Source organism: Pipistrellus hanaki (assembly GCF_964339955.1).
Source record: "Pipistrellus hanaki genome assembly, chromosome: 1".
In the NCBI taxonomy this organism is placed as follows: Eukaryota; Metazoa; Chordata; class Mammalia; order Chiroptera; family Vespertilionidae; genus Pipistrellus; species Pipistrellus hanaki.
Genome location: NC_140503.1, coordinates 20,235,193 through 20,262,974, shown reverse-complemented (window position 1 = coordinate 20,262,974; position 27,782 = coordinate 20,235,193). Strand labels below are relative to the sequence as shown.

Here is a 27,782-nt window from a genome sequence, read left to right as displayed (position 1 = left end):
ATTTTTAATGGTCACTGTAGGGATTGAATACGCACTCTTATCACAGGCTACGTAGCATTTATATTATACCACTTCACATGAAATATGAGATCTTTGCTGCATTATAAGTCCCACTTGTCCCACTTGTCCCCTCTCATCCTTTGTGCCAGTGATGTCATACACTTTAAAAGTAATGTTATAAACCCCACAATACCACTTGTCATTTAGAGGAATTAAAGAGATAGTCTTGTATATTCACTCACATGTCTACCATTTTCATTGTTCTTCATTTTATCCTGTAGATCTAGGATTAAGTACTGATCCATGCAGATGCTGTACTGAGCACTCTGAAAAATTCATCTAGAATGGCCTCTTAAGAGTTGGAGAGGTTGGCAGTGTCCTTTGGATGGGCAAGAAGTCTTCCTCTATAGCCTCAACTGTGTAGCAAAACTTACAGATTAAGTTACTATACCCAGGCCATGCCTTTCATGTCAGGCCATTGTCACCGGGAGAAATAGAATGGCCTTTAACCTTTCTTGTTAGAGAAAGAGTAGGAAGAGAGTCTGCGAAATCAACCTTGGCCTTGGACTGATAAGAGCATAGCATGTTTTAACACTGGTCTATGAGGAAGTTTTTACCAAAATGAGAAAACCAAGAACAATGTAGTAAGTTTTTTATTAACAACATTTATTCAATTTAAAGAATAATTCTCACCCTGGCCAGTATGGCTCAGTTGGTTGGGTGTCATACCATGCACCAAAGGGTTGCCTGTTATATTCTGGGCACATGCCCAGATTGCAGGCTCAATCAATGTTTCCCTCTCACATTGATGTTTCTCTCTCTTCCCTCTCCCTTCCCCTCTCTCTAAAAATAAATAATAAATAAATGAAGGATCATTCTTTTTCTTTTTTCTAATTATAACCAAAACAAATGAGTACAGAGAATGCCTTGTGCAAAACAACACAATAAAGGTTCAAGATCAAGGTGTTCCTTCAGGCAAAGCTGTAGATTTCAGCCTCTGGTATTTGGAATTTATGCTGCAGTCCTTATTTTTGGATAAATCACTGGGTATGTGACATAGACCATGCTTTTAACTAGATTGGAACAGAAGAATGGCCACTTGGCCCAGGTAGAAGCAGATGAAGTGTTTGATTTCCTGTGTCATGTAACTATCCAGGTTTCTCCCCATGATGTAGTCAGTACCAGGGTTGTACTTCTTGTCAAACCCATTCTCAATATGGGCCACAATGTTTTTTATGTTACAGTTCTAGTAACACTTGAGTAGCACGTTCTATCTAGTCCTTTTGCATCTCCTCTGACATATTGGCATTTTTAATCACCACCTTTGCACACATGGTTTCAGTGGAGCAGGGTCTGGCCGACCTCAGCCATATCCTAGGGGAGGGTCTGGTGAGCCCTAGACTCCTAGGGGAGGTGCCATTGCTGCCTAAAGGATTACTCTCTTTTTAAAATTTTATTTTATTGTTTAAAGTACTGTATTACAAATAGTAATACATATGTCTCCTTCCCCCCCCATTGACCTCCCCCCCCATACATGCCCTCACCACCATCACCCCTCCCCCCGTGTCTTGCGTCCATTGGTTATGCTTATATGCATGCATGAAAATCCTTCGTTTGATCTCTTACCTCCCCTCCAGTACCTCCCTCCCCCCCCCAGCTTTCCCGCTGTAATTTGACAGTATGTTCTTCTCTGCCTCTGTATCTATCTTTTCGTTCATCAGGTTATAATGTTCTTTATTATCCATAAATGAGTGAGGTTATGTGGTATTTTTCTCTCACTGCCTGGCATAATGCTCTCCAGTTCTATCCATGCTGTTGCAAATGATAAAAGTTCCTTCTTTTTTATAGCATTGTAGTATTCCATTGTGTAGATATACCTTAGTTTTCTAATCCACTCATCTGCTGATGGGCATTTACGCTGTTTCTAAATCTTAGCTATTATAAATTGTGCTGCTATGAACATAGGGGTGCATATAGCCTTTCTGATTGGTGTTTCTGTTTTCTTAGGATATATTCCTAGAAGTAATATTACTGGGTCAAATGACAGTTCCATTTTTAAATTTTTGAGGTAACGCCATACTGTTTTCCACCAGTCTGCATTCCCACCAACAGTGAAGGAGGGTTCCTTTTTCTCCGCATCCTCTCCAGCACTTATCGTTTAACTTGCTAAAAGTTAAATGAAAATAGAATGTAGAACACTAATCCCAAAATAAAATAAAGAGAAAATAAAATTAAACTTAAAAAAGATAAGATAATAGAAGTTATAATACTGATTAAAAATAAAAACATATTAATTAAAAAGGTAAAATCAAGTGAGAAAAAAATTTAGTTTCTTAAGTAAAAGATAAAAGATAAAAATATGCAGCCGAAGCCAGTTTGGCTCAGTGGTAGAGTGTCGGTCTGTGGACTGAAAGGTCCCAGGTTCGATTCCAGTCTAGAGCATGTACCTTGGTTGCGGGCACATCCCCGGTAGGGGGTGTGCAAGAGGCAGCTGGTCGATGGTCGATGTTTCTCTCTCATCGACGTTTCTAGCTCTCTATCTCTCTCCCTTTCTCTCTGTTAAAAATCAATAAAATATATTTTTAAAAAAATGTGCAGTAGTGAAGGTCATTCACTTCCTCTGATATTCTGTTTGGCATGCCTGTTTCATGTCAGGTAGTCAGGACAGGATTGAAGTTTTCTGCATTCACAACTTCTCTTTGTCATAAGCCACAATCTTGTTTTCAAGCAGGCAGTATTTGTTTGTTTTTTAGCCTGTCTGTGGTTGTATTTACACAAGAGTCAATTTGTGACTCAACCTCTGGGTGGCAGTGTTTCTGTATTAATATTTGGGGCTATAAGTCCTCTCTACACAGAATTTAGAAGTTGTTTTCCCTGCTGCACTTAATGCTGGTTTGGGGGTATGGACTGCCCCAGAGGTGGTTTTCTGTTCATTTCTCCCTGCTCTGATATCCACAAAAACAACTTTCCCCTGCAGACTCTGAGAGTGTTTTTAAGTGGGTGATTTATGTACTGGGTTTAGTAATCTCTTTAAAGCAAGGATTTAAAGAGAAAAAAGAGCCAGAGTAAGTGCTCGAACTCACAACTTTTTCACTCCGGCACTGCGTGCAACTGTGCTCACCCCTGGCACAGCGCAGCCGGTTTACTGGTAAGGCTTCAGGCTGCCTTTTTGTACCCAGCCCAGCTATGTGTTGATTTCTAGAGTTCCCTTCTGTTAGCAGCCCTATGGACCCCCTTTCATATTCTCGGACTACGTTGGCCCCAACAGCCACAGATTTTGTGGGGTGCAGACTTCCTCTGAACCTCTAGATCCTGCTGCATGCATTTCTCCCATCATCCTGGATTGCAGACCTCACCTTTCTATGGGTGAAATCTGACCTTTCCATGAGAAGGTGCAAAGCTTGTCCAAGTCCGGGTATTTGCACTGCTTGAGATCTGGTGTTTGTGGGTTTGCAGCTGTCCCTGGGTGTTGTGGTTGTAGGCACCTGGGAGGAGGTATCTGATTATTCCCGATTGAAGGTAAGAATAGACTTCTAATCACAGCCACTCTCCCCTTCAAGATGGCGCAGTTTCTGTGGCAGAGCCAGTCGCTCTGGGAGAGATTTCAGCAGCAGTAGAGGCTGCCCCGTCAGCGGAGCCTGGTCCGGCAGTCCCCCACAGTCCCTTGGCATATAGCTGTCCCTCACTCACAGATAGACACTCCCCATTCATCCACACACTCTCCTTTAGTTCTCTCACTCATACACTATCTTACAGTGTGCCTTTCCCTCGGCAGTCATCTTCGATCTCCAAGGATCACTCTTTATCCTGGTTTTTGTCCTGTCTAATCTGGTGAGATTGAGAAGGTCCCTTTTTTAATGCAATGATGATGAGAGGAAATGATGATTTTTAAAAAAGCATTCTTAACAAAATTAAAAACTATTAACTCCCCCCTGCCAACCACATCAACCCCCCACAAATAAAATTTGTTTGTTGAAATACTGACAGTTTGTGAAATCTAGAAATATGGGAAACAGTTTTAGAAATTAAAAACATTTTTAGGGTTATTAGGGTCACTTGAAATGTTGTCAGGAGGTAGAGTAAACTGTGTGCTAATTTGCCAGCCATGACCCTGCCTGTGCTGAGTGTCTTCTCTTGCTCCTACAACTGAAGCAGCATGAAGAAGAACTGCAGGGAGAGACCTGCAGTGTCCGTGTCTCACTGCTGTGAACAGAGCGGTCGGCCTTCCTCTCTAGGCCTCACAGGATCGGGCCGCCAGTGCCGGGTTTAATACTGCTTTCCAGCTTCCTCCACTGCTTTCCATCATCACCCTGAAGGAGTCTTGTGAGAGATCAGGTTTCTTTTTTCTTTTTTTTTTCTTTTTTAATATATTTTATTGATTTTTTACAGAGAGGAAGAGAGAGGGATAGAGAGTTAGAAATATCGATGAGAGAGAATCATCAACCAGCCACCTCCTGCACACCCTCCACCAGGGATTTGCCCGCAACCAAGGTACATGCCCTTGACTGGAATCGAACCCGGGACCCCCCAGTTCACAGGCCGACGCTCTATCCACTGAGCCAAACCGGCCTCGGCGAGATCAGGTTTCTTACACAGGTGACAGCTTGCTCCTCTGCTCTCAACTTGCTCCAAGTGATTCCAGTCTAGATTTGGTTGAGGTAGCAAGTCTAGACTCTGCTTATACAAAGTCACAGGTGCCAGGAGGGCTTGCTTCTTGGAGTGCTGGGAATTTACACTCTCGACATTGTGCACATTTCTGGCTACACACGTGCTGGGTGGATTTTAACAAACTGCAAGAACTTATGAGAATGACAAGAACATAAAGGTTTTGATTAATGGTGAAAGCTGTAAGAAATATTTATTTTGGCTGAACTGCAAAATGTATGGGAGAACAGGACATTTCTTTATGTGTCTGGGAGGTATAGACCCAAGAAAAGGGGAGAACTGGATCACCCAATAGGATGTAATTGAGATTAAGAGGATGCTATCGAAGGGAGGAAAATTCAGGATGAATTTTAAGAATGATTTTCAGGGATAAAAATCTGTTTTCTTTGAGTCAGCCTCTTAAAAAAACTGCAGGTAGCCCTATGCCATGAGTCATTTGAAGTGGGCAGTTTGAAGACTGTATTGAGATATAGCTTATGGGCCTTTTTGTTATAAGGTATGTGGGAATATTTGAGGAATGTGACACCACCAGAGTAACTTCCAGGTGCTGTGGTTGTCCTGAGCATCATGTTGACTTCTCAGCGAGCAGCAAAACTGTGTTTCTTCTCCTGGTTCAGGATACTTGACAGCGTTACTCTCTTTAGGGAAGCTGAAATAGCTGAGAGGTGGACCCCTAGAATGAAACTTTGCAAGGCAGTCCCAAATGAAAGGCCCTGCAGTGTTTTCCTAACAGAAACTTCCCATGGTCTCAACCCTAGGTATTAAATGTTTTTTCCTCAAAGTCTTCATTTTATTACCGTCACTAGAGGCCCGGTGCACAAAACTCATGTGGGCAGAAGGGGGGTGTCCCTCAGCCTGGCAGTCGGACATCCCTCTCTCAATCCGGGACCGCTGGCTCTAACCGCTTACCTGCCTGCCTGATTGCCCCTAACCGCCCCTGCCTCGGCCCCCCGCTGCCATGGTTTCATCCGGAAGGATGTTCAGAACGACGCCTGGAAGGCCGTTCGGCTGTTCGGTCTAATTAGCATATTAAGCTTTTATTATTATTATATTGGGTCGGCAGCTAAGTAATTGCGGATTTTTAAAAGAAAATCAAAGACAATTTTTTCATGGAACTAAATAACTTTATTCTGTAATGTATTGCCCATTTTGATCAATGACCTTTTGCCATCTTTCAGGCAGCATCATAATCCCACGTTCAAAAAACTTCTGGTTTTTATTAGCAAAAAACTGAATCAGGTACGATTTGACATCATCATCATTATTGAAATTTTTACCATTCAAGGAGTTTTGTAAAGATCGAAACAAAAAGTAATCAGATGGTGCAAGGTCAGGACTATATGGTGGATGTGGCAAAACATCCCAACCAAGCTCCATTAATTTTTGCCGAGTGACCAAGATGTGTGTGGCCTTGCATTGTCATGATGGAATACAACACCTTTTCGATTTGTCAATTCGGGCCGCTTTTCTTCAACTGCATTGTTTAATTTCGTTAATTGTTCAATGTAGACATCAGAATTGATCGTTCGGTTGGGTGGTAAGAGTTCAAAGTAGACAATTCCTTTGTAATCCCACCAAACTGATAACAAAACCTTCTTTTGATGAATATCAGCTTTTGATGTTGTTTGAGTTGGTTCACCTGGCCTGCTCCACGATCTTTTCCGCTTGATATTGTTGTAAACAACCCATTTTTCATTGCCAGTTATCAGTCGTTTTAAAAATGGATCATTTTCATTACGTTTCTTTAGCAAATCGCAGCTGCTAATGCGTTGCGTTAACTGTGATTCTTTCAGTTCGTGAGGAACCCATGTATCGAGTTTTTGAACATAGCCAAGTTGTTTTAAGTGATTTTCAATGCATGTATGTGATACATGAAGCTTCTCTGCAATCTCACATGTTGTACTGTGACAGTCCGAATTGATTATTGCTTTGATTAGGGCGTCATCAACTTCAACTGGACGACCAGAGCGTCTTTCATCTTTGAGTGAAAAATCACCAGAACGAAATTTGGCAAACCAATTTTGACACTGCCGTTCTTTTAAGGCTTCGTCACCATAAACAGCACATAACTTTTTATGAGCTTGCGATGCGTTTTTCCCTTTGCGGAAATAAAAAAGCAAAATATGACGAAAATGTTCCTTTTGATTTTCCATTTTTCAACGAACGCCAAACAAAAACTACAAAACAGATCAAAAAACTTTTTTTACTGATTAACAGCTGAATAGCCAACTATCAAATACAAAATGTGTTTTACATTTGTACTACGTCTGCAAACCTAAAAATTCAACTGAAGCCATATATGTGTGAAACCCGCAATTACTTAGTTGCCGACCCAATAGATTACTTCTGATACATAATATAGTAGCCCCCTCACATTTATTAGTATTGGCTCTGTGTCAGAGATTGTCTCCAGTGCTTACAGTAGATCTGTAAGGGACTCATGACATTCTCATTTTACAGATGGGAAAGAAGGCTTAGTGAAGATGTGACTTGCCCAAGGTTACACAGCTAGAAAGTGACAGTTCTAGAATTTGAACCCAGGACTGTTCCTCATTTCCCTCTACCCTGACCTCTCCTTCCCTCTCCCACCACACCTTTAAAACCATAGATTTCCCTTTTTACTTCCTTCTGGTAAACTCACTTCTCCCTTCCCAGTTTAGTCACTTGTTCTTAAAGTTACTGCTCTGTTAGTATGAGAAATCCTGTGACATTCACTAAATTCCCAAGTACCAAGATGTATGCTGAATTCAGTTCTCAAGCTATTACAGTTTATTTTGGGTATCACTCATTAATCCAGACTTTACACTTAGCCCTCTCTCTGCTTGCCTCACTAAAGAGAGAAGGGTAAGACCAAGCTACTTTCTGGTCCTTTCTTACTGAACATATCATCAGCAGATACCATTATCAGCATTTTGCCATATTTGCTTAAATGATCATATATAAAATATTTTAAAATATGCATTTGTCTTTTATATATAATTTTTTGCTGAATTATTTTGAAGCAAACATGACATGTCATTTAATAGGAGCATTTATTTTTTTCCTAGAAATCCATTTTTCCTCACTTTATAGTATTAACCATTCCTTAATATCATCTCTTATCCAGTCTGGAATTTATTTTCCCCAGTTGTTTCCAAAATGTCTTTTATAGCTATTTTTTTCAAACTAGGATCTGATTAAGAACTACCCCAATTAGGTTTCTCTTGTCTTAGTTTAGAATAGTCTCCTACTCTACCCTCACCTTTTTAATGGTATTGATTTTTAAATTTTTAAAAAACATATTTTTATTGATTTCAGAGAGTAAGGGAGAGGGATAGTGGGATGGAAACAATGATCAGAGGGAATCCTTGATTGGCTGTCTCTTGCCTGCCTCCTACTGGATGGTGGTGGGGGGAGCCTCGAGCCCACAACCCAGACATGTGCCCTTGGCTAGAATCGAACCTGGGACCCTTTAGTCCACAGGCCGATGCTCTATCCACTGAGCCAAACCAGCTAGGATGGTATTGGCTTTTTTAAAAATATGTTTTGCCAGCTTTTATTTTATACTTTATTTATTTTTAAATCCTTATCCTAGGATATTTTTTCCATTGACTTTTAGAGAGAGTGGAAGGGGGGGGGGAGAGAGAGAGAGAGAGAGAGAGAGAGAGAGAGAGAGAGAGAGAGAGAGAGAGAGAGAGAGAGAGAAACATCGACATGAGAGAAACACGATTGTTTGCCTCTGGGACATGTCCCATTCAGAGCTGGGATCAACCTGCAACTGAGGTGTGTGCCCTTGACTGGGGATTGAACATTGAACACATGACCTTCGGTCCATGGGCCGACGTTCTAACCACTGAGAGAACTGGCCAGGATGATGGGAGTGGGCCAGTTGGATTTGTCTGATTCCTTCTTCTTCATCTCATTGAACTTATTTCCAGGAAGCTGGAAATCAGACAGGAAGGCTTGATTAGATTCCTTGTTGGACATTTGTGACAGAATTTTTCCCAAATGGTGCTGTGTGCTTCAGGCGGCAGCACATCGGGTTCCACTGCTAATGCTGCTGTGTGTGATCTCTGAGGTGGGATGATGGGAGAGATCTGTTGTTAAGGAACGTTTTCTCCATTGCAACTGGTACTCAGTATATGGGGTAATTTTTTGGCACCAAGAAAATGTCCAGTTCCTCATTAATCAATCTTTCACCTAATGGTTTTAACATCTATTGATGATCAGCTTTCTTTCTTATACTTAAAATGGATTTTTGATTTCGATAAATCCATTTCGGCTTGAAAGAGCTCTGTTTACTCATAGGGTTTCTTAGATGGTCCATTACTTTTATGACCTTAAATCCATGAGGGTAAACTCGGGTCTATAATTAATTAGTTGTCACACCCAGGGTTGAGGCAGGAAGAAGCAATGGCAGAAATGGAACAGTGCACGGCCAACAGATTTGAGGACTAAATGCCAGCCCTACAGTGTCTGCACTTATGAATAAGTGTTAGTATCCTCTCTCATCAAGCATATAAGAACCCGGGTCTCCTTTCAGATTGCCGGGGAAAGGAAGGGAAACTTGTTAGCCAGTAATCCGGATTTGAGCATGAGAGTTCTTTTGCTCCTAGAAGCTGAAAGGTGGGTAGGTGTGAAGTTGCAGTGGGTTTTGCTTAACCAAATGTCTTTTTCTGCTGGGAATTCATGTGTTTGAACTAGTTTTTTGAAACAGGTTATAGTTTGGATTTGGGGCTGATTCATATTATGGGATTTCTAGATCTAGGATTTGTGAGAGTATGTGAGAAGTTTCTAAACTCAAAAGGCTCCTTTTTTGGCACTGCAGTATCTTTTCTATTTTGGCATCTTAAGAATCTGGGGGAACCATATAAAGATCAGAAACTAGTCTGGCCCTAAGGGCTCCCTCTGACTTGGTAATTCCACTTGGTTGAATCCTGGCCATTCGGATGAGACCATATAAAGAGGCCGTTTCCTAAATTTCCCGCTCTCTGCCTGTCACAGGATCCTTTTTGTAGAAAGCTGGTATTTCAGGACTGCAACCACCAGTCATGTGCTTCCCACTCTTTACTCACAGTTATTCCTGCCCCCTGTTTATTTTTGGAGGGAGCACATTTTTGCTTCTCCTCAGGAGCTATGCGGGGTCCTGCCCCCTTCTGTCCATCAGGCTGCAGACTCGGCAGACTGTGCTCATTTCCCACACTCCAAGACGTGACTCGAGCTTTCAGGAGAGAACACGAAGGATGCACTGTCTTAGGGCTGCCCTCACCATCCCTGTTTCTGTCCCTCCCAGTGTTACACATTTTAAGGCTCTCTTCTAAAAACAAGTTTGAGTAATGTTACCTGGCAGTAAATCTGCCAAAATTGGAAATTGTTTTTTCAGCAGATGATGCCCTAAAATTTCACAAGCAGAACAATTTAAAGAATACACCAGCACTTTTGAATTTTAGGATCAGGCCTTCTCTTTTGGCTTTTTAAGATCACTTGAGTTCTATCCTCTCTCATTCATTCAAGTCTTTTCTTTTTGTTCCTTCCTAACAAATAGCAGATTTCTTCCCAAGTCATAACTCAAACAGACTGGCTATTTCTTCCCAAGTGCTTGGCTAAGGTGGATTCTGGAACTGGTGTGTGCTCCATGAGAAAAGTGCCACAATGACCTCAGCCTGCCTAAAGATTAAGTTTCTAGGTTCAAGGATGAAGCAAGAGTAAATTCCCTTTCCTTTAAATCCCCAGGCCATTACACAGACAACTCAGAACACAGAAAACTCAGACACACAAGATTTGAGAAAAAATAAATCACATATTCATGTCTTTTCTTGACTATCCAGACTTGGTGGGCTGGGGAGGGAAGGCTCCCTGGCCCAAATGGAGGGATCCGTAACTAAAGGTTACAACTTCTTACCACTGCAGGTGGACTGGGGCTGTGACATTTGCCCTGGGGAGGGCATCCAGGCCCGCCCCTCTCCTAACTGCCCCAGCATCTGATCTGTGACCACATGGGGAGGGGGAAGCACAGCAGTTCTGGCACCTGGTCCTAAAAGGAGCAGCTTGATCTAGGAGTAGTGGCTTGGTGTAGGCAGATCACCCTGGGGAGAGAGCCGTGGGCTCTTTGAAACAGGGCTAAATAGGTATTTAGATGTCATCATGGCTCTGAGGGAAAGCAGCCAGGCATCCAAAGGCCAAACTGTCCACCCAGGCCCTAAAAGCTACTCATCCAGCAACGTTTCAAATAGGTCATTTGCACCTAAGTTCAAACCCTTGCATTGTGCTTGAGTTACATCAGTTACATTGTCAAGTAATGGATGCTGAGGAGCTCATCATACCTCCCCCTCCACCAAGAGTTTTCTCAGGGACCCCTCCAATATGATGATCAGTGTATAGCATTTGCTACAGCCCGAGTATTATATGCTATCTTGCACCTTATATCTAGTTGCTTCTGGAATGCTTTCTTACCAATCTGGAGTGAGCCACACTTTTCCCATACAGCTACTTGGATCTTTCCTTGTCCTTAGTTCTTCTCAAATTTGTACAAGTATGGTTAGCCTTCAGTTACCTATAAAGGTTTATTCATGTTGCCAGAGCACACAGTCTTAGTGATGTCCCAGGAGAAAGTGGCCCAATAAAAACACCAAAAGTGACAAGAAAACAGCAGAAGTCAGTGGGTCTGCCCCATGGCTGAGGAGTCCTCCTCAGTTTCATTTCTGGACCCTGAATGCAGCCTCTCCATGAAAGGGCACTCAGTACCTCCATCCCCAATACCTTCCTTCAGCCCCCATTGTGGCCTCTTAAGTTTCAGATTAAGCAACGTCCAGTTACATAGATTTCAAACAGCCTTGATGCCGTTTGAAATCTGAATTCCGCCTCAATTAAGTTTCACTGAACTGAGGCAGTATTTGAGGACAGGCATGAAATCCTGCTTTTTCTAACGCGTAGGACAGGCCCAGCTCCCCAGCAAGAGAACACAGGTAAACTCTGGGGAAGAGCCTTTATAACTTGGTTAACAATGGTTAGTTAAGTCTGTCTCATCCAAACAGGGTATCTGTATGTGGCCACAACAAAGACTCAGGGTTGAGAGTATTTACAAAAAATTTTTATCCTTGGACTCAGGGTACTCAGTCATGAACATGAGGATTCCCCATCAGGAAAGAGACTTCTCCCATGAAATGCCCAACGCCTAACTTGTAGACAGTAAACTCCGTCTGCCCTCCCATCTCCCATCTGCCTTGGCATTCTCTCCTGAGGATGGCCAAGACTCCCACAGGGTAGTAGAGGACAGCTATAATCCTGCCTCATATCGTGCAGAGAATTTCTCTGTAAGTCTTCCTCTCTCAGGTGATCTCGGTGAAAAGTAGTGCACAGTTTTGCCACAAATCCCAAATTATGAAGCCTGGCCTCATTAGTATGAAGAAAACCAAACACAAAACCTTTGATTTTGGAACTAGTTGTCGAATTCTATTGGATGTGGAGGAGTGATTGTTACGTGGTGGTCTTTTTGTTTTTGTCAATGTAAGAATGTCCAGACCTGTAGAGAATTTTTATAAGAATTGATTTGAGCCAAACTGATGACAGTGGCCAGGAAGCAAGATCTCAGATGCTTCAGAGAATAACAGTTAAGCACTTCCTTTTATACATTTAGAATTAAGGAGGGAATGTAAGGAAGATTACATGAAGGTGGTAGAAAGCAAGTTACAGGATAGTTAAAAAGAGGGTGGTTAGCCTTTGAATGGTCAGAAAAGAGGATTACTTCTGGCACTTCATGACCTGCCCAGGTAGGAATTGGTAATCAGTTCACCCTGTGAGGTTACTTTCTGTTAGATTTATTATAGCACCCCCTTTCGCCCACATTTTGAAGATGCTGTCCTAATTTAGCTACTGGTACCATTTTGCAGTGGAGAGAATTAGAGAAAATGGGTCATGCTGTTACCTCTAGGTGGGAAGGATTTCATTCATCCTCCCAATAGCCATGGCTTCTTTGGGTTTGTGGTTAAAGAGGATAAAGCGATCATTTTGGTTTTTTAATTTTAGGAAATTTTATTAACTATATGATATTCATCATTAGTCAAAGTGACAGCTAAGGCCAGATGTAAAAGGGTCCTTACCTCCGCCCCAACTTTTTAAATTTTAAAACAAACCACTGTGTGGCCAAACAAACCATGTGGCTACAAGTTTGAGACCTTTAGACTCAAGAATTCACATTATCACAAAATGGCTCTAACCTTGGGTAATGAAATATAGATGTTATTTGCAAAAGCACATAGATGGTTTAAAGGCAAATGGGTGTAAAAACATCTTGCTGTGGTTCAGTACAGTTCTCCTTAATATTTAAGTCTCCCAACACAGTGCCTTCCAGCGGTAAGAGCTCAACAAGACAAGGTTCTTGGTCTCTGCTTATACACAACTTTGGCTGGTGCAGTTTGGGTTATTCTGATTCCAGCTGGTCCTTGCAGTTCCAGTCTCAGCGCGGTCTGAACAGCCTAACCTCTGAGCCTCAATTCCAGATTCCTGGGACAGAGAATTCCATTGGTTCCAGTTGGGTCAAACTGGTAGAAAGGCATTCTGGCATGTTGAGGGAGTGTTTTCTTAAAAAGTTATATTAGCCCTTAAGCAACAGATTTAAAGGACGGTTAGTGACACATTTCAGTCCAGGCATTGGGAGACCACATCCTTCCTGCCCAATTTGGCCCGCAGCTTATTTTTGTAAAGTTTTATTGGAACACAGTTCCACCTACTTGCTTACTTATTACCTGTGGCTGTTTAGTGCCCTGCACTATCAGAGTGGAAGAGTTGCAACAGAAATTGGATGGCCTCCAAAATCAAAATATTTACCCCTACCCCTTCATAGGAAATGTTTGCCAACCCTGTGTTAGTGCATTTACCTAAGTGTCTCCTTGGACTGAGAACAACAGTTATGATTGTTTGAAGTTCGGGGGGGGGGGGGGCGGGATAAGGTATTCAAAAAAATCTAGGTAAATGCTGGGTAATTAAAAATAGGAACTGTTCTTTGTTTTATCTCACTTGAGTGATTGAGTGGATTGCTTGATGGTCCTTTGGGGTTTTTAGTTGAGATATGCCGGACAATAATAAACCTCTCACACATATTTATTTCATTACTTTATAAAAGTAGTATAAGTTGATTATTTAAAAATTTGGAAGATTCCCAATAGTACAAAGAAGGAAAATAAAAATTTCCCATAATTCAGTCACTGAAGTCCCCTTTCACCCATGTACTTAGAGCTAATTGATGTTCGGTATTAATAGTCTTTTCACAAAATCAGAAGCATATGCCTACTGTTTTACATGTTTTTGAAAGTTAAATGTATAATGAACCTAATATTATTAAATATCCTTTTTAACATAGTTTTTTATTATTGCACAGTATTTTCACATGTGTATTTTGTGATTTACTTAATGCCTATTGCTGTCTGTTTCATTTGTTTCCAATTATGTATTCACTGTTCAAAACTGACATTGTGTTTCTCTTTGATTACTTCCTTGGGATAAATTCCTTGAATTAGAATTGGTAGCTCAAACAGCATGAACATTTATTTTTAAGGCCTTCCATAGACATTGCCAGATTATCCTCCAGATCTTGCCAGTTTATATCCACCAGAAGGGTATGAAAACACCCAGATCTTTGTAGTGAATTGAAAGGTTGCTGTATTTTTCTTTGAAAAATTTTGATAGGTTGAGTATTGGGTTAGGTGACTTTACCCTCAGCCATTGCTGGAATGCACATGTTGAGTGATTGTTATTTTGGCTTCTCTTTCCTTGTAGGATCCCCCTCCCAAGCCACCCCGCCGCAGGCAAGGAGGCTGGGCCGATGATTCCATGAAGGCTTCCAAGTGAGTGCCAGCAGCTTGTGGGAGGTGAGGGTGCGCAGGGTGGGTTTGGGCATTTTGCTCCTATGTTGTTCTTTTCTGTTTTTATAACAGCTGTATTGAGATGCATTCATGTACCTTACAGTCCATCCATTTCAGATGTACAATTCAGTCATTCTTAGTGTAGTCACAGAGTTGTACTGTCATCACCACATTTTTATTGCCTCCCAAAGCAACCCATACACATTAGCAGTCACTTCCCATGTCCCCCCAACCTCCCCAGCCCTAGGCAACCACTAATCTGCTTTCTGTCTCTATGATTTGCCTGTTCTGGATATGTCATATAAATGGGATCATATATTATGTGGTCTTTTGTGACTGGCTTCTTTCACTTGGCAGAAGTTCACTCATATTGTAGCATTCAGTGTTGTTCTTAGTGTAATTTTCTAAACAGAATGGAGTTGCCTGTTAGTAACTGCTAGATTACAAATCATTTTGGTCTTTAATTCTTTGCACTAAGTTTTAGATGAAAGGGAAACGAAAAAAGTGTTTATTACACCGGTGGGCTGGCCAACTATCTATTTTAACAACTTAAGATATACTTAGGAAGAGATTTTTTTTTCCTCAGAGAATATACATTACTTTTTGTCAGAATTTTCTTTATCAGTTATTGCCTTCAAAATAGCACTATCAAATTTCCCCCCCAATTTTTTACACCTTCTTCTTCCCACCTCTAAACTAACTCCCTCTCTCTCTCTTTCTCTCACTCTCTCTCACTTTTGCCCCTGAATCATTTTCAAAACAAGTAGCAGTGCAGTCATCATGACATTTTGCCTCTAGAGACTTCGGCATGCATTCTAAAGATGAAGGACATCCTCCAAATATCAGTGTCATTATCACACTAAGAAATTCAATAATGACTTAATATCTAGTTTTAACTTTCCCAGTTGTCCCAAAAAGGTCTTGTAGCTCCAGGATCCAATCAGGGGTCATTGTGTTTGGTAATTCTCTCTTTTTAGTCTCTTGATCTAAAATAACTCCAGCCTCCCTGCCCCCCTCCCTCGCCCCCGCCACCTCCACCCAAAACATTGACTTTTTAAAAAAAAAAAAAAAAAAGAATTCAGACCAGCTTTCTGGTAGAATGTTGCACATTCACATTTCCTTGGTTGATTCCTCATGATAAGATTCAAGTTAATGCTTTTTTTTTTTTTTTTAATCTCTAAATATTTATCGATTTCAGAGAGGAAGGGAGAGGGAGGGATAGAAACATCAACGATGAGAGAGAATCATTGATTGGCTGCCTCCTGCATGCTCCTTACTGGGGATGGAGCTTGCAACCCCTGCATATGCCCGTGGCTGGAATTGGACCCAGGACCCTTCAGTCTGCAGGCTAATGCTCTATCCATTGAACAAAACCGTCAAGGGCATGTTAATGCTTTTTGGCAAGAAAAAAGCACTTGGTACTTTTTATTGTATAAAATGGTATAGAAAGATATACTCAGAGATATCTTATTCCAATACTTCAGACAGTGCCAGTCCATAATAAGCAGTCAGTGACTATTTATTGAGCAAATGAATGATCAGATCAGTATTTCTGATTGATCACTTGGCTTTCAGTGGGAAGTAGAGCTCCATAAGGCTGGCAGACCTGTTGGGAAGGTCACACTCTGTGCAGGATGATGAAAGCCTGCACTACGTCAGTGGTGTGAGCATGGACAGTTGAGGAGCTTTGGAGACATTTTAGAGGTGGAGTTAATAGAAGCGTCATTGGCTGAGTGTAGGGCAGAGGGAGGAGTTGAAGGTCACTGCGAGGTGTCTATCTTTGAGGACTGGTTTCAGGTGTGGGGAGCCTTTTTTCTCCTAAGGGCCATTTGGATTTTTATAACATTGTTAGCAGTCCATACAAAATTATCAACTTAAGGATTAGCCTGCTATATATGGTTAAACATTTAATTAACTCACCCTAATGTCTTGGCAGGGCCAGACCAGATGATTTTGTGGGCCTTATACGGCCCCCGGGCCAGATGATCCCACACCTGGGATACATAGTGGTGCCGTCTGATAGATAATGCAGGAAGAGACACCTGTTTGGGGCTGGTGGTGGTCCTGTAGATAGTTTCCACAGTTTGGGAGTCTAGAAGAGAGTGCAAAAAGGAAATGCAATTTGAGTCAACTCTCACACAAATAGAAGAGGACAAGGATGGAACCTTGAACTTGGCTGTTTGGGGATACTAGGGACATTTGAGAAAGTGGTTACAGTGATTTGCTTTGGGGCAGAAGGCAGATTACAGTGAAGGAAAAGGAAGTGTAGGCTACTGCACTGAGGAACAAAGGAAAAACAGTATTTGAAAGGGAAGTCTGTGTTGTGAATCGTGTGTGTAGTATCTGGGGAAAGAGTGAGTCAGATGAAATAGGGCGGATTTGAAGGAGTAGGATCCTAAAGGAGAAAAAAAGTTAAGATCTTCTAAGAGAGACTAACTAACTTTGGACTGGAGAAGGTGGGAGAATTTTTCATCTAAGACAGGAGAAAACTTGGAAAGGCTGGGTTAGTTATCAAGAAAGCTGGAGAGGCCGAAACCAGTTTGGCTCAGTGGATAGAGCGTCTGCCTGCGGACTGAAAGTTCCCAGGTTCGATTCCGGTCAAGGGCATGTACATTGGTTGCGGGGACATCCCCGGTAGGGGGTGTACAAGAGGCAGCTGGTCAATGTCGCTCTCTCATCGATGTTTCTAGCTCTCTATCCCTCTTCCTTCCTCTCTGTAAAAAAATCAATAAAATGTATTTTTAAAAAAAAAGAAAAAAAAAAAAAAGAAAGAAAGCTGGAGAGGACTAGGAAATTTCCCTTTGGATTGGCCTTTTTTTTTCTTTTTCAAAGTAGGAAGGCAACTTGACTGTTGAACTTGTTGGAGCAAAAGAGAACTGGCATCTGGAGGCAAGTAGAACAGATTAGAGAGAGAAAAAGGAAAGGGAGCTGACTCAGGGTAAGACAGACGATGGTTGGGCTCCATTGAGAATCTGCCCCGTGAAGGCTGGGAAACAGGCTACTCGCAGGGCGCTCCAGGGAGTCCAGAGTGTAAATGTGCTTCCTGCCCTGCAAGAGCTTGGATTCCAGTTAGGGAGATGAGCATTTTCATTCACAAAAATCAGGAAGGCAGAAGGAGCATATGGTAAGTGAGAAATGAATGGAATGGCTGAGACTGATGATGTGGCCTCAAAGGAAAGTAATCACAGTGGTCAGGGAGACCCGTGCAGAGGTGAACGATGTCAAGTTGGGTGAAGCTGATGGCCAAAGAGGATTGTGAGGAGGGTATTTGGTTCAAGAATTGATATAGGCATTAGTATTCCAGGGTAGTAACCTCATTGTCAGTCTGATTAGAGCAGAGGATTCACACTAAAAAGTAGTGTACTTTTCTTAAATTCTTGTGGGATGATGATAATGGCAATGTGTGAGGCACCTGTGCTTGCACAGGTGATAGTTTGGGATGATAGTTTGGGCTTCTATGGTAGAATGCCATAAACTGGGCAGTTAAACAACATTTATTTCTCACAGTTCTGAAGTTTGGAAGTCCAAGATCAGGGTGCTAGCATGGTCAGGTACTTAAAGAGGGCCCTTTCCCTGGCTGTGTCCTTACATAGACTTCTTTGGTGTGTGCACACACAAGGAGAGAGATGTTTTGTGTCTTCCTCATTTTATAAGAATACTAGTTCTGCCCTAACCAGTTTAGCTCAGTGGATAGATCATTGGCCTGTGGACTCAAGGGTCCCAGGTTTGATTCTGGTCAAGGGCATGTACCTTGGTTGCAGGCCCATACCCAGTAGGGAGTGTGCAGGGAGCAGCTGATTGATGTTTCTCTCTCATCGATGTTTCTAACTATCCCTCTCCCTTTCTCTCTGTAAAAATTTAATAATAATAATAACTATATATATATATATATATATATATATATATATATATATAGAACAAGATTACTAGTTTCATCATGGGATCTCTATCCTCATGACCTCATCTTACCCAAACATCATCACGTTAGGGATTAGGGGAAGCATAAATATTCATTCCACACTTTATATGTGCATTACACAAACTCTTGTTAGGTGGGTTCCATTCTGTAAGGTAGGTATCCTTTTATGAGGATAGGAGGTAGGAGGACACTGAAGCTGCAGTAGGAACTAGAAGGGCTCGTTACAGATCTGACTTAGGCCCTCACAGCCATAGGATGTGAGTTTCTCAGATACCTTTGTTTGTTTGATGAATTGATTCATTTAAATTTATTTGAGTGAGCCGAGACCAGTTTGGCTCAGTGGATAGAGCGTCAGCCTGTGGACTGAAAGGTCCTGGGTTTGATTCCGGTCAAGGGCATGTACCTTGGTTGCAGGCACATCCCCAGTAGGGGGTGTGCAAGGGCAGCTGATGGATGATTCTCTCTCATTGATGTTTCTAACTCTCTATCCCTCTCTCTTCCTCTCTGTAAAAAATCAATAAAATATATTAAAAAAATAAATTTATTGGATTGACATTGGTTAATAAAATTATATAGGTTTCAGGTGTATAATTCTATAATACATTGTCTGTATATTGTGTGTTCACCACCCCAAGCCAATTCTCCTTCCATTACCAATTACCGCCCTTTACTTTCTCCTACCTCCCCTACCCCTCTTTCCTTCTGGTAATCATTATAATGTTGCCTTGACTATGAGGTGTGTGTGTGTTTTTTTAATTCCTTCACCTTTTTCACCCAGCCCCCCAAATCCCTTCCTTCTGACAGCTGTCAATCTATTCTCTGTATCTATGAGTCTGTTTCTATTTTGTTTTTTATTTTGTTCATTAGATTCCACATATGAGTGAAGTCATTTGTATTTGTATTTCCCTGATTGGCTTATTTCACTTAGCATAATACTCTCCAGGTCCATCCATGCTACCAAAAAAAAAGTTAGGATTTTCTTCTTTGTTACTGTTGATACCTTTAATTTATTTGCATAACATCACCCAAGACAGAGAACAGAGCATGGAATGGACTAGAGATGTTGGGGGTTGGAACTCATATGCTCATCCCTGCACCACAGGAACAGGCTGTATTCAAGAACTGCCTAGGACCTGGGGTCACAACCTGTCCCTTCTCCTGTCACCAAAGTCATTTCTGTGTCAGATTCCATCTTGGAACCAGGCTTTTGTTGGCTCTGAAGTTGCCTGAAGTGGGACACTGACTTGGCCATAGGGAATGGAGCTAAAAGAGAGGCATCCAGACTTGGTAAAGAGAGGAAGGAAAGGTAGTCTGGTTAAGTTTTGCCTTTAAGTGTGTGTGATTTTGGGTTTGTCCCTGCATTGATCTGCAAGGGAATGAGGCAAGTAATGGCCCCTCAGGGACTTTCAGGACTTTGCTCTCAATGTCAGCCGTCATTTTCAATCACCCTCTCCCTCCCAGCCATTAATTTTGGCCCAGGATCATGGGGACTTGTCCATCTATCACTCCTAATTGACACTAAATGATCTGTCAGTTTATTGATGAACGGCAGGAGTGGAATTGTCACAATATATTTTACTTTCTAACAACTCCTCCTGACAATTTTACCTTGTCCATCTCACTCTCCTCACATAAATCTCCATTGGCCGCTCGTTCCTTCTCGTGGGCTGTTCTGGTGCCAGCTACTTCCACACCATCTGCACACCTCAAGGACATCAAGATGGCAGCAGAACAGCCGTGTGCTGGTCCTGAGGTTGCCCCTTCCCTCCTCCTCCTCTCCCTCGTGCTTTTTCTTTCTTTTTTTTCATGGTCCTGATGTTCCAAGAATACTAAAGGGCTCCTGTCCTCTCCCTCTGTGTCACTACCATACCAGAGTCTCTACCTTCTTATTAGCAGCGAGAAGTTAATTCTTATTAAGCTTTAAAAGTATGCTGCTGGGCTCTTAGAATTGTAAGCACAGATGCAAATGCGTGTTTTATCCCCTCACCTCAGCTCTGTTACAGGCTGTCCATCCCCATAGAAGTCAGTTTCTTAGGAAGGTGTCACAGAGGGTAGTTTAGCTGGAACCTCCCCTTTGGGTGCAGGTGTGCCAAGTAGTGGGTGGTCTGCCCTTGGACCTGTCGGTCCAGGCCTACATCTGCCAAGGCCCCAGGCTTGTCACTGTAACTCTGAGCAGTCTCATTGGCCCACCTCAGCTTTCCATTCAGGTGTCTTTTTTATTTTTATTTTTATTTTTGCTGCTTCCAGTCTTGAACAAGATGGGGAAGTTCTGTGTTACTTACATATAAGGGTATATCGTTATTTAATCCTAAGAAGGTGTACATATGGGTGTGAAAAACAAAATGATACCGTTTATGAGGCCAAGGATGCATTAGGGGAGTTTCAGTAATTAAAAAGGGACCAGGTGTCCCTGAATCCCAGTGAAATAGAACTTAATCCTTCACCTTCACATTTTCATCAGTAAACACAATCTTATTGAGAATTTATTTTCCACATGCTGCCCTCAGCCACAAGGCGCTCAGAATTGGTATGGCATGCCCAGGGGTTTTGGACATCCTGGGTGAACACTTAATTTGGTTCTCAGCGAGGTCACTCATGCATCAGAGATGAGTGCCCAGTATTGGGTGAAACCAGGTGAGGCGGTTGCATGTGAGACGGTTGGGAAGGGAAAAGTGTTAGGTAGATAGTTGTGCACCATTTGAAATAGCTCTGCCAGGGCTCAGGCCCCTGTCCCTGTTTCTGTAGGGTTTGGAGATGCCTATAAGTGCTTCCTGCTTGGACCTCTGCCTCAGCTTTATTGTCCTTGCTTCTGCCTGCATGTATGCTTCTCCTCCACATGGTGTCTGAGACACAGCATATTTCCCACCTTTTTCTCACCGAGGATTTGGTGGGGGGCATTTTCATGCACTTCCACGTGTCTTGACAGTGATTTTTGGTTCAGAGCAAGCAGAGATGTTCTGTGTGATATTCATTGCAGTGTAGGGCCCTGGGTGGCTTGTCTTATGTCACAAAACCAATTTATTTATGCAAATGACTAAATATGAAATAATTGGAATCTTGCAATTCTGTCAAGTGCCTCCCAATTGAAGGTGATAGCAGTCTGTTCTGTAAGCCCCGTGTGGAGTAGCAGCATTTGGATACTTCACTTCCCACTCTGAAAAGGGGAGCAGTCTTCCTGACAAGTGGCTCTGTCCGGTTCCCTCTCTGGAGCGGAAGTGAGTGCCTGATGCCCAGGGAGGAGGGAGGAGCACATGCAGTGACTTGGGACGCTTATGTGCACCAGGAGAGGACAGCCAAGGCCCACAGCGTACAACCGCTGTATTTCTAAGGCTCAAGTCAGTAGTACTGCTTCTGTTTGCCTGTAGGGAGGCCTGTAAGAGCCCTGCCAGAGACTGCAAAGCTGGGGCCCTGATCCTCACCTTCCCCAGAGCCTGCTCCCAGCTTCCTTTCAGGCCTTCAGCTTTTCTTAACAAGTTAACAAGTTAACTTGAAATTGAAAACCAGGAGTGATTCTAGAGTGGGCTCTTAGCCTGCCTGGGAAGGCTTTGACTTTTAGCCCTTTATAGTTTCTAGTTTTGCAGAAGTGCAAATTCTCCTGTGACTGGAGCTGGTCATTTCCTGGAGCCAGGGGTAGGATTATAAAGTAGGAGAGTCTCTGAGGGTCAGGAAAGAAATGACAGGCGCACAGAAATATTCCTTAAAGTAACAGCAGCCAAAAAGCACAGTGTCCTATGGAATATTCCCTTGTCTGTTATCACACAGTGCAGAAGCCTTGAAGCTGGAAGCGTAGAGCCAGTTTCATCCAATCTCCTGTCACATTCTGCTTGAATTCCTCCATTATGGGGAACTCAGTGGAAGTATATTTTTAAATAAAGTCTTTTTTAGTTGTACAAGCAAACCAAGAACACTTTAATGATACAAAATTCAAACAAGACACAAACTAAATTTGCCTGAAACTACCATCTTCTCCAAACGTAATCATCTCTTTAGAAGGAACTACTGGTAATAATTTGTTGGTATCTCACCAATAGATGTATAGTTTAGATTTTATATATATATACATTTTTTACATAAATGGGATCAGATTTTGTTTTCTCCTTAATTTTTTTCACTTTTCATGTAATAGTCCATCTTGGAGATCTTTTAGCACAGGTAGATTTACCTCATTTTCTAGCTGCTGCATAATGATCCCATCTCATGGATGTGCTGTTCCCCTGTTGGTGGACATTTAGGGTATTTCTAATTTTTATACCATTATCAACCCCCTGATTTCTAAAAATGGCTCATCTTGCCAAAACCGGTTTGGCTCAGTGGATAGAGCATCGGCCTGCGGACTGAAAGGTCCCGGGTTCGATTCCGGTCAAGGGCATGTACCTTGGTTTCAGGCACATCCCCAGGGGGGGCGTGCAAGAGGCAGTTGATCGATGACTCTGTCTCATCGATGTTTCTAACTCTACTCTGTATCTCTCTCTTTTCCTCTCTGTAAAAAATCAATAAAATATATTTTTAAATAAATAAATAAATAAATACATATATATAAATAAAAATGGCTCATCTTTAGGAAATTTGCAGTTTCGTCCTCTGATCCAGATTCTGCCTTCTGGGACCCTGCTGCAGAACTTGAATGTGGGCGGCCCATACATCTTGTCTAGCTCTCTTGTTGTATGGATTGGAACACACACACACACACACATAGCATTTATTTGTCTTTTGTGCGGGGTACTTTGCTAAGCATAGTTGTTTTACTTTATTTCCAACACAACCCCATGAGGTGAAGGTTCTGTTATTATCCCTGGTTTCAGGTTGATGACATGGAAGTTCAGAAAGGTTAAGTAACTTCCGCAAAGTCACACAGCTAGTAAGGAGGCAGTGGGATTTGAATTGAGGTGAGTCTGAGTATGGGGTCATGCTCTTGTTCTCTGTGCCTCACCACCTTCCATCTTTGTGCCCTTGGCCCCTGGCTTAATGCTAGTGCCTCTGCCCTGTGTAGAGCCCCGAGGGCTATCTTAACACGCCTCGAGCATGTTTGGCCTGTGGGAAGAATATCGGGGAGTGAATGTAGGACCCACCCGCTTCTTAACCTCCTCCGGCCTCCTGTCCGCAGCGCTGTGCTCAGCCAGGTGCCTGACCCGAGAAGAATGTGAGTGCAGCCTGTGCTTAGGGGCACGAGCCAAGGCCATGCCAGTCCCGCCGTTAAAAGGCCTAATTAGGCTGGTCATTAAGTTCAATTAGGCATTGGAAATGATCATTCCTTCTAACCCTGCAGTGCCCTCCAAGAACTGGATCCTTTCCCAGGCAGCAGCTAGGGAGCGGTTCAGATACTGGTGCACCGGCAGCCCCACCTCTGGGTTCAGACCTGCATCCCCTTTGCAAGGCCGAGGGCAGAGTAACCCAGGGGCTCTCAGCTCAGAGCGAGGTGCTCCACGCGCACATTCAGTACGGTCAGGCATCTGCCTTGGAGGTCACTTCCTTAGCTCACTCTGGTCACTGCCTTTTTTGGGGCCACCCTTCCCCACGTATGTATGAGGAGTCGGGACATCTGCCTGTGTCCTAGTCCTCTTTTGCCACTCACTGGCCATGTGATGGGGCAAGTCCTGTGGGCTTTTGGGGCTAAGGTTCCTTGGGCAGGGGTGGCGGGGGAGGTTGGAGTAGATAATCTCAAAGTTCCCTTTTCAGCCCTAGGATGTTATGACCCCAGGAAATCCCAAATACACGAGCCTTGGTGTGCACAGGATTTCTTTGCACTGAGCATTGAGCTGAGAGAAATGAGCAGGAGACATCCAGTGTAACCTTGTGCCACTAGCTCTGCCCCCTTGGGCTCTGTCTCTCCGGCATTAAAACTAAGTGGTCTCAAAGGCCCTCTACAATTCAGAAAGTGTGTTTGAACTTCTAAATATGCTTTCTAGGCGGCTGATTGAAGCAAGTCAGTTTAGTCTACAAATCGTTGCCTTGAAATAGCTGACAAACACGGAGGCAAGGACAGGCCTTCCGGTTCAGGGGCTGATACGTGGGGGCATGGCTGTGCCCGTGGGTTTGGAATGAGCAGAGTGGGAGATGAAGCCCGGGATTACCTAGAGGAAGAAGGAGGTAGACAGGTAAGAGGAGCTCATGTGCAGAGCCTTGAACTCTAGGCATGCACTTTATTATTTAGGGAACAGGGAGCCCCTGGAATGTTGACAGGTGTATGACCAAGGATGCAAGGAACACACTATCACATTTCATCTGAACACCTGTTTAATGTGGCATAATTAGGATCTGGGGATATTTGCTAATGTAAAAAGACATCCATTTTTTTCCGAGTGTAGTGTTCTCTTTGTAAGGATTGCCTCGTCATTGTTCTTTATAGTGGAGTGTTTAGAGTGGAGGCCTGCTCATCTCTAAGGTTAACTAATTGTGATTATATTAGAAGCCTGGTGCACTGATTCATGCACCAGTGGGGTCCCTCGGCGTGGCCTGCGGGGATCAGGCTGAAACTGGCAGTCCAACATCCCCCAAGGGGTGTAGTAGTGTGTGAAGTGGCATGCGGGGGGAGGAGCCCGAGCTTGGGCCAGGCACCACACTGCTTGCTCCCTCTCATCCTAACCCATTGTGCCTGCCACAGCAGCCGCCACCACTGGGTAGGCTCACTGCCGCTCCACTGGGGTTTCTGTTCTCCCGTCCTAGGGTGATACTGGCGTGCCCATGACCAAGAAGCTACTGGGGGCTCGCATCCAGTCAGTCTCGTTGCTGACCCCCATCCTGGTCCCAGTCTAGATGGGGGAAGGGTGCACAGCGGGAGTGTCTGTGGGAGAGTATCGCACCACCACAGCTGCGCTTGTCAGCCGTGAGCCCGGCATCTGGCACCCATCGGGTCAGCTGAGCTGTGCTCCTGCTGTGGGAGTGCACTGACCACCAGGGGGCACCTCCTGTATTGAGCATCTGCCTCCTGGTGGTCAGTGCACGTCATAACCATTGGTCAAATGGTCGCTTAGGCTTTTATCTATATAGATGAGATTGGTTTTCTTCAGAGCATATGCATTCCTTCTGGACTAGAATGACCTCTCATTTACCACTAGATGTGCTGTATTAGTTGAGGTTGCAACAGAGAACCTCATCAACAGAGGCTTAAGCAGAAAGAGGTTTGTCTTAGGAAACGAGGCCCAGGGCCCGCAGCCTAGGGCTGCTGTGGCAGCTCCGTGGTGCATTTTGTGGAAAGTGTTGCTTGGGGGTTTTCAGGATAGAGAGTGATATTTATGAGGAACAGATGGGGTGGGGGCCAGGATCCGGAGAGACAGGGTCCGTCCGTGTCATTCACAGTGGGGGGAAGGACCTGAGAAATCATGGAGTGTGGCCCCTTTAGTTTAGAGATAGAGAAGATAAGGGCTGCAGGTGGGGGTTAAATGACGCCGTTATAGAATCTTTAAAAAGCCCTTAAATGTCACCTTGCCCACTGCCCAAGGTCAGGCAGCTAATTAGTGTAATAGAATGTGCCTCTCATGCAGCCATGCCCATCCTCAAACCTTGAAAGCTGCACACATTTATCTCAAGTTCATGAAAAGGCCACAGACTATACTATTTGTGCAGTAGCGAGTCTGTTAGAATAAAATTATCTTTACTGCTATCCTCCGGGACCTTCTCAGAAATGAGATGTTGATCATATGAAGCAATCTTATTGAACAAAAAAACTTGCAAGGAAAAAAGTTGTGTCCCCTGAGCCAGCTCCCTGCTAAGGGGGACTCGCTGCTTTGCAGCGTGAGCTGCTAAAAGCCAGGAGGGAATGGCTAGAGATGGCAGCCATTGGTTAAAAGTCTCCTGACATAAATGATTTCCTTGTTCTCCCTTTGATGGATTCAGCTTCTCAAAAATAAAATGCATCTGTGAACATCATACCTACTTCTTCCCTTTTCTTCTTAGTCCTTTATTGAGGAGTAACTAGACGCAGTTTCAATTTAGAAGCAGCAGCTTAGGCATACGTAGGTATAAGTGCGCATGAAATTGAGCCCCCTCACACAGCCTGGTCTAGAGAGTCTGCCAGTGACTTTACTTTTTGACCTATGCTACCCTCACCACAGCTGGTTACTGGTGGCTGTGCCAGTGTGTCCTTGGTTCACCTACACCAGGGATTCACCAGGGTGGGTCCTGCGCCTTCCAGGAGCTGCCACACACAGTCCTGCAGTGCTGACAGCCTCCCATGCTGGCAGCTGGAAAGGGCACCTCTGCCGCCAGGAGGCACCTCTCCTCTTCCAGCACCTTCTCACGTGGTTGAATCTCAGTGTATTCATGGGCTTCTGAGGGCACCATCATTTTGGGGGATGGGAAAGAGCAGAGAAAACAATGGGTAAGTGACTGGAAGGAAATCACAGGTTTCTCCAGAGCAGAAAATGCTTTTTAAGAGAAGTAGAAGACCCATTCTGTTGAGCAATTAAAAGTGGACTGACGTACTAGTAAAGGTTTCCAGAAACAGTGATAAAAGTTTGCTCCCTGACTGTGGACCCAGGACTTCAATCAGCACATCCTGTGCCGTTTCACTCTCTGCCCTTACAGCTGCATTTCCCAGAGACTGGCATTGAGTCATAGTCCCCCTCATCATGTCAATGAAAAAGTCTCAGTTTGCAGCTAGGATTGCTTTCATACTACCTAACCTTGCTAATCTACCTTTTTAACAATGAAAAAAGCCATAGGCTCAGACTTTTGGCAAATATAGTAGTAATATCTAGCTATAATAAAATCCATTTTGTGTTTTTCATTGATTTCAGAAAGGAAGGGAGAGGGAGAAAGAGATAGAAACATCAGTGATAAGAGAGACTCATTGATTGGCTGGCTGCCTTCTGCACGGGGGATCTAGGCCACAACTCAAGCATATGCCCTGACGGGGAATCAAACCTGGAATTTTTGATTCATAGTTCAACGATCAACCATTGAGCTACACTGGCCTGGCAAACTGTATTGTTTTTTACAGTTACCTTCTATATAGCTGAGGTTGTTATGTTTTCTTTAAGTAAATTTATTAAAGTAAAATTAAGGAATCAACTTAAAATAGAAAGTAGATGCAGAAAGTACACCACTATAGCAAAATTAGTGAAGGTAGCATTTGAAAGTGATAGATGTAAGGAAACACTGTCCTGCTGGCTTCTCCTAGCTGCGTTTCCTCTGTATTTCAGCTGTTTTCAGAAATACAGACTCTTCCATGCTTCCTGCCTTTACTCAGGTTGTTTCTTCCAGCTGGAAAAGCCCTCCGGCAGCCTCCTGCCTGTTGCAAGCCTTCTCATCTTTCATTTGGCAGGTCTTCTGAGAAGCCTCCCCAGGCTCCCTCTTCTTTTTAGTGCTTCCATGACATTTTGCTTGCACCTGCCTCCCTTGCCCTGTTAAGTTTGGGGCAT

The 27,782-nt window shown here is 43.3% G+C and overlaps 1 protein-coding gene and 1 pseudogene across 2 annotated transcripts in view; one reads left to right on the top strand and one right to left on the bottom strand.

Moving 5' to 3' along the window:
- The window catches only part of IFT43 (intraflagellar transport 43), a 72,470-nt gene that overhangs the window by 14,432 nt on the left and 30,256 nt on the right, over positions 1-27,782 (top strand). The window contains exon 3 of the mRNA XM_084893754.1: positions 14,419-14,486. Within this exon, the coding sequence (XP_084749880.1) occupies positions 14,419-14,486 (68 nt within the window). The remainder of the gene's footprint in view (positions 1-14,418; positions 14,487-27,782) is intronic.
- On the bottom strand, positions 1,070-1,334 carry LOC311611732 (dynein light chain 1, cytoplasmic-like; annotated as a pseudogene). Its single transcript has one exon. The product of its transcript is annotated as a dynein light chain 1, cytoplasmic-like (transcript).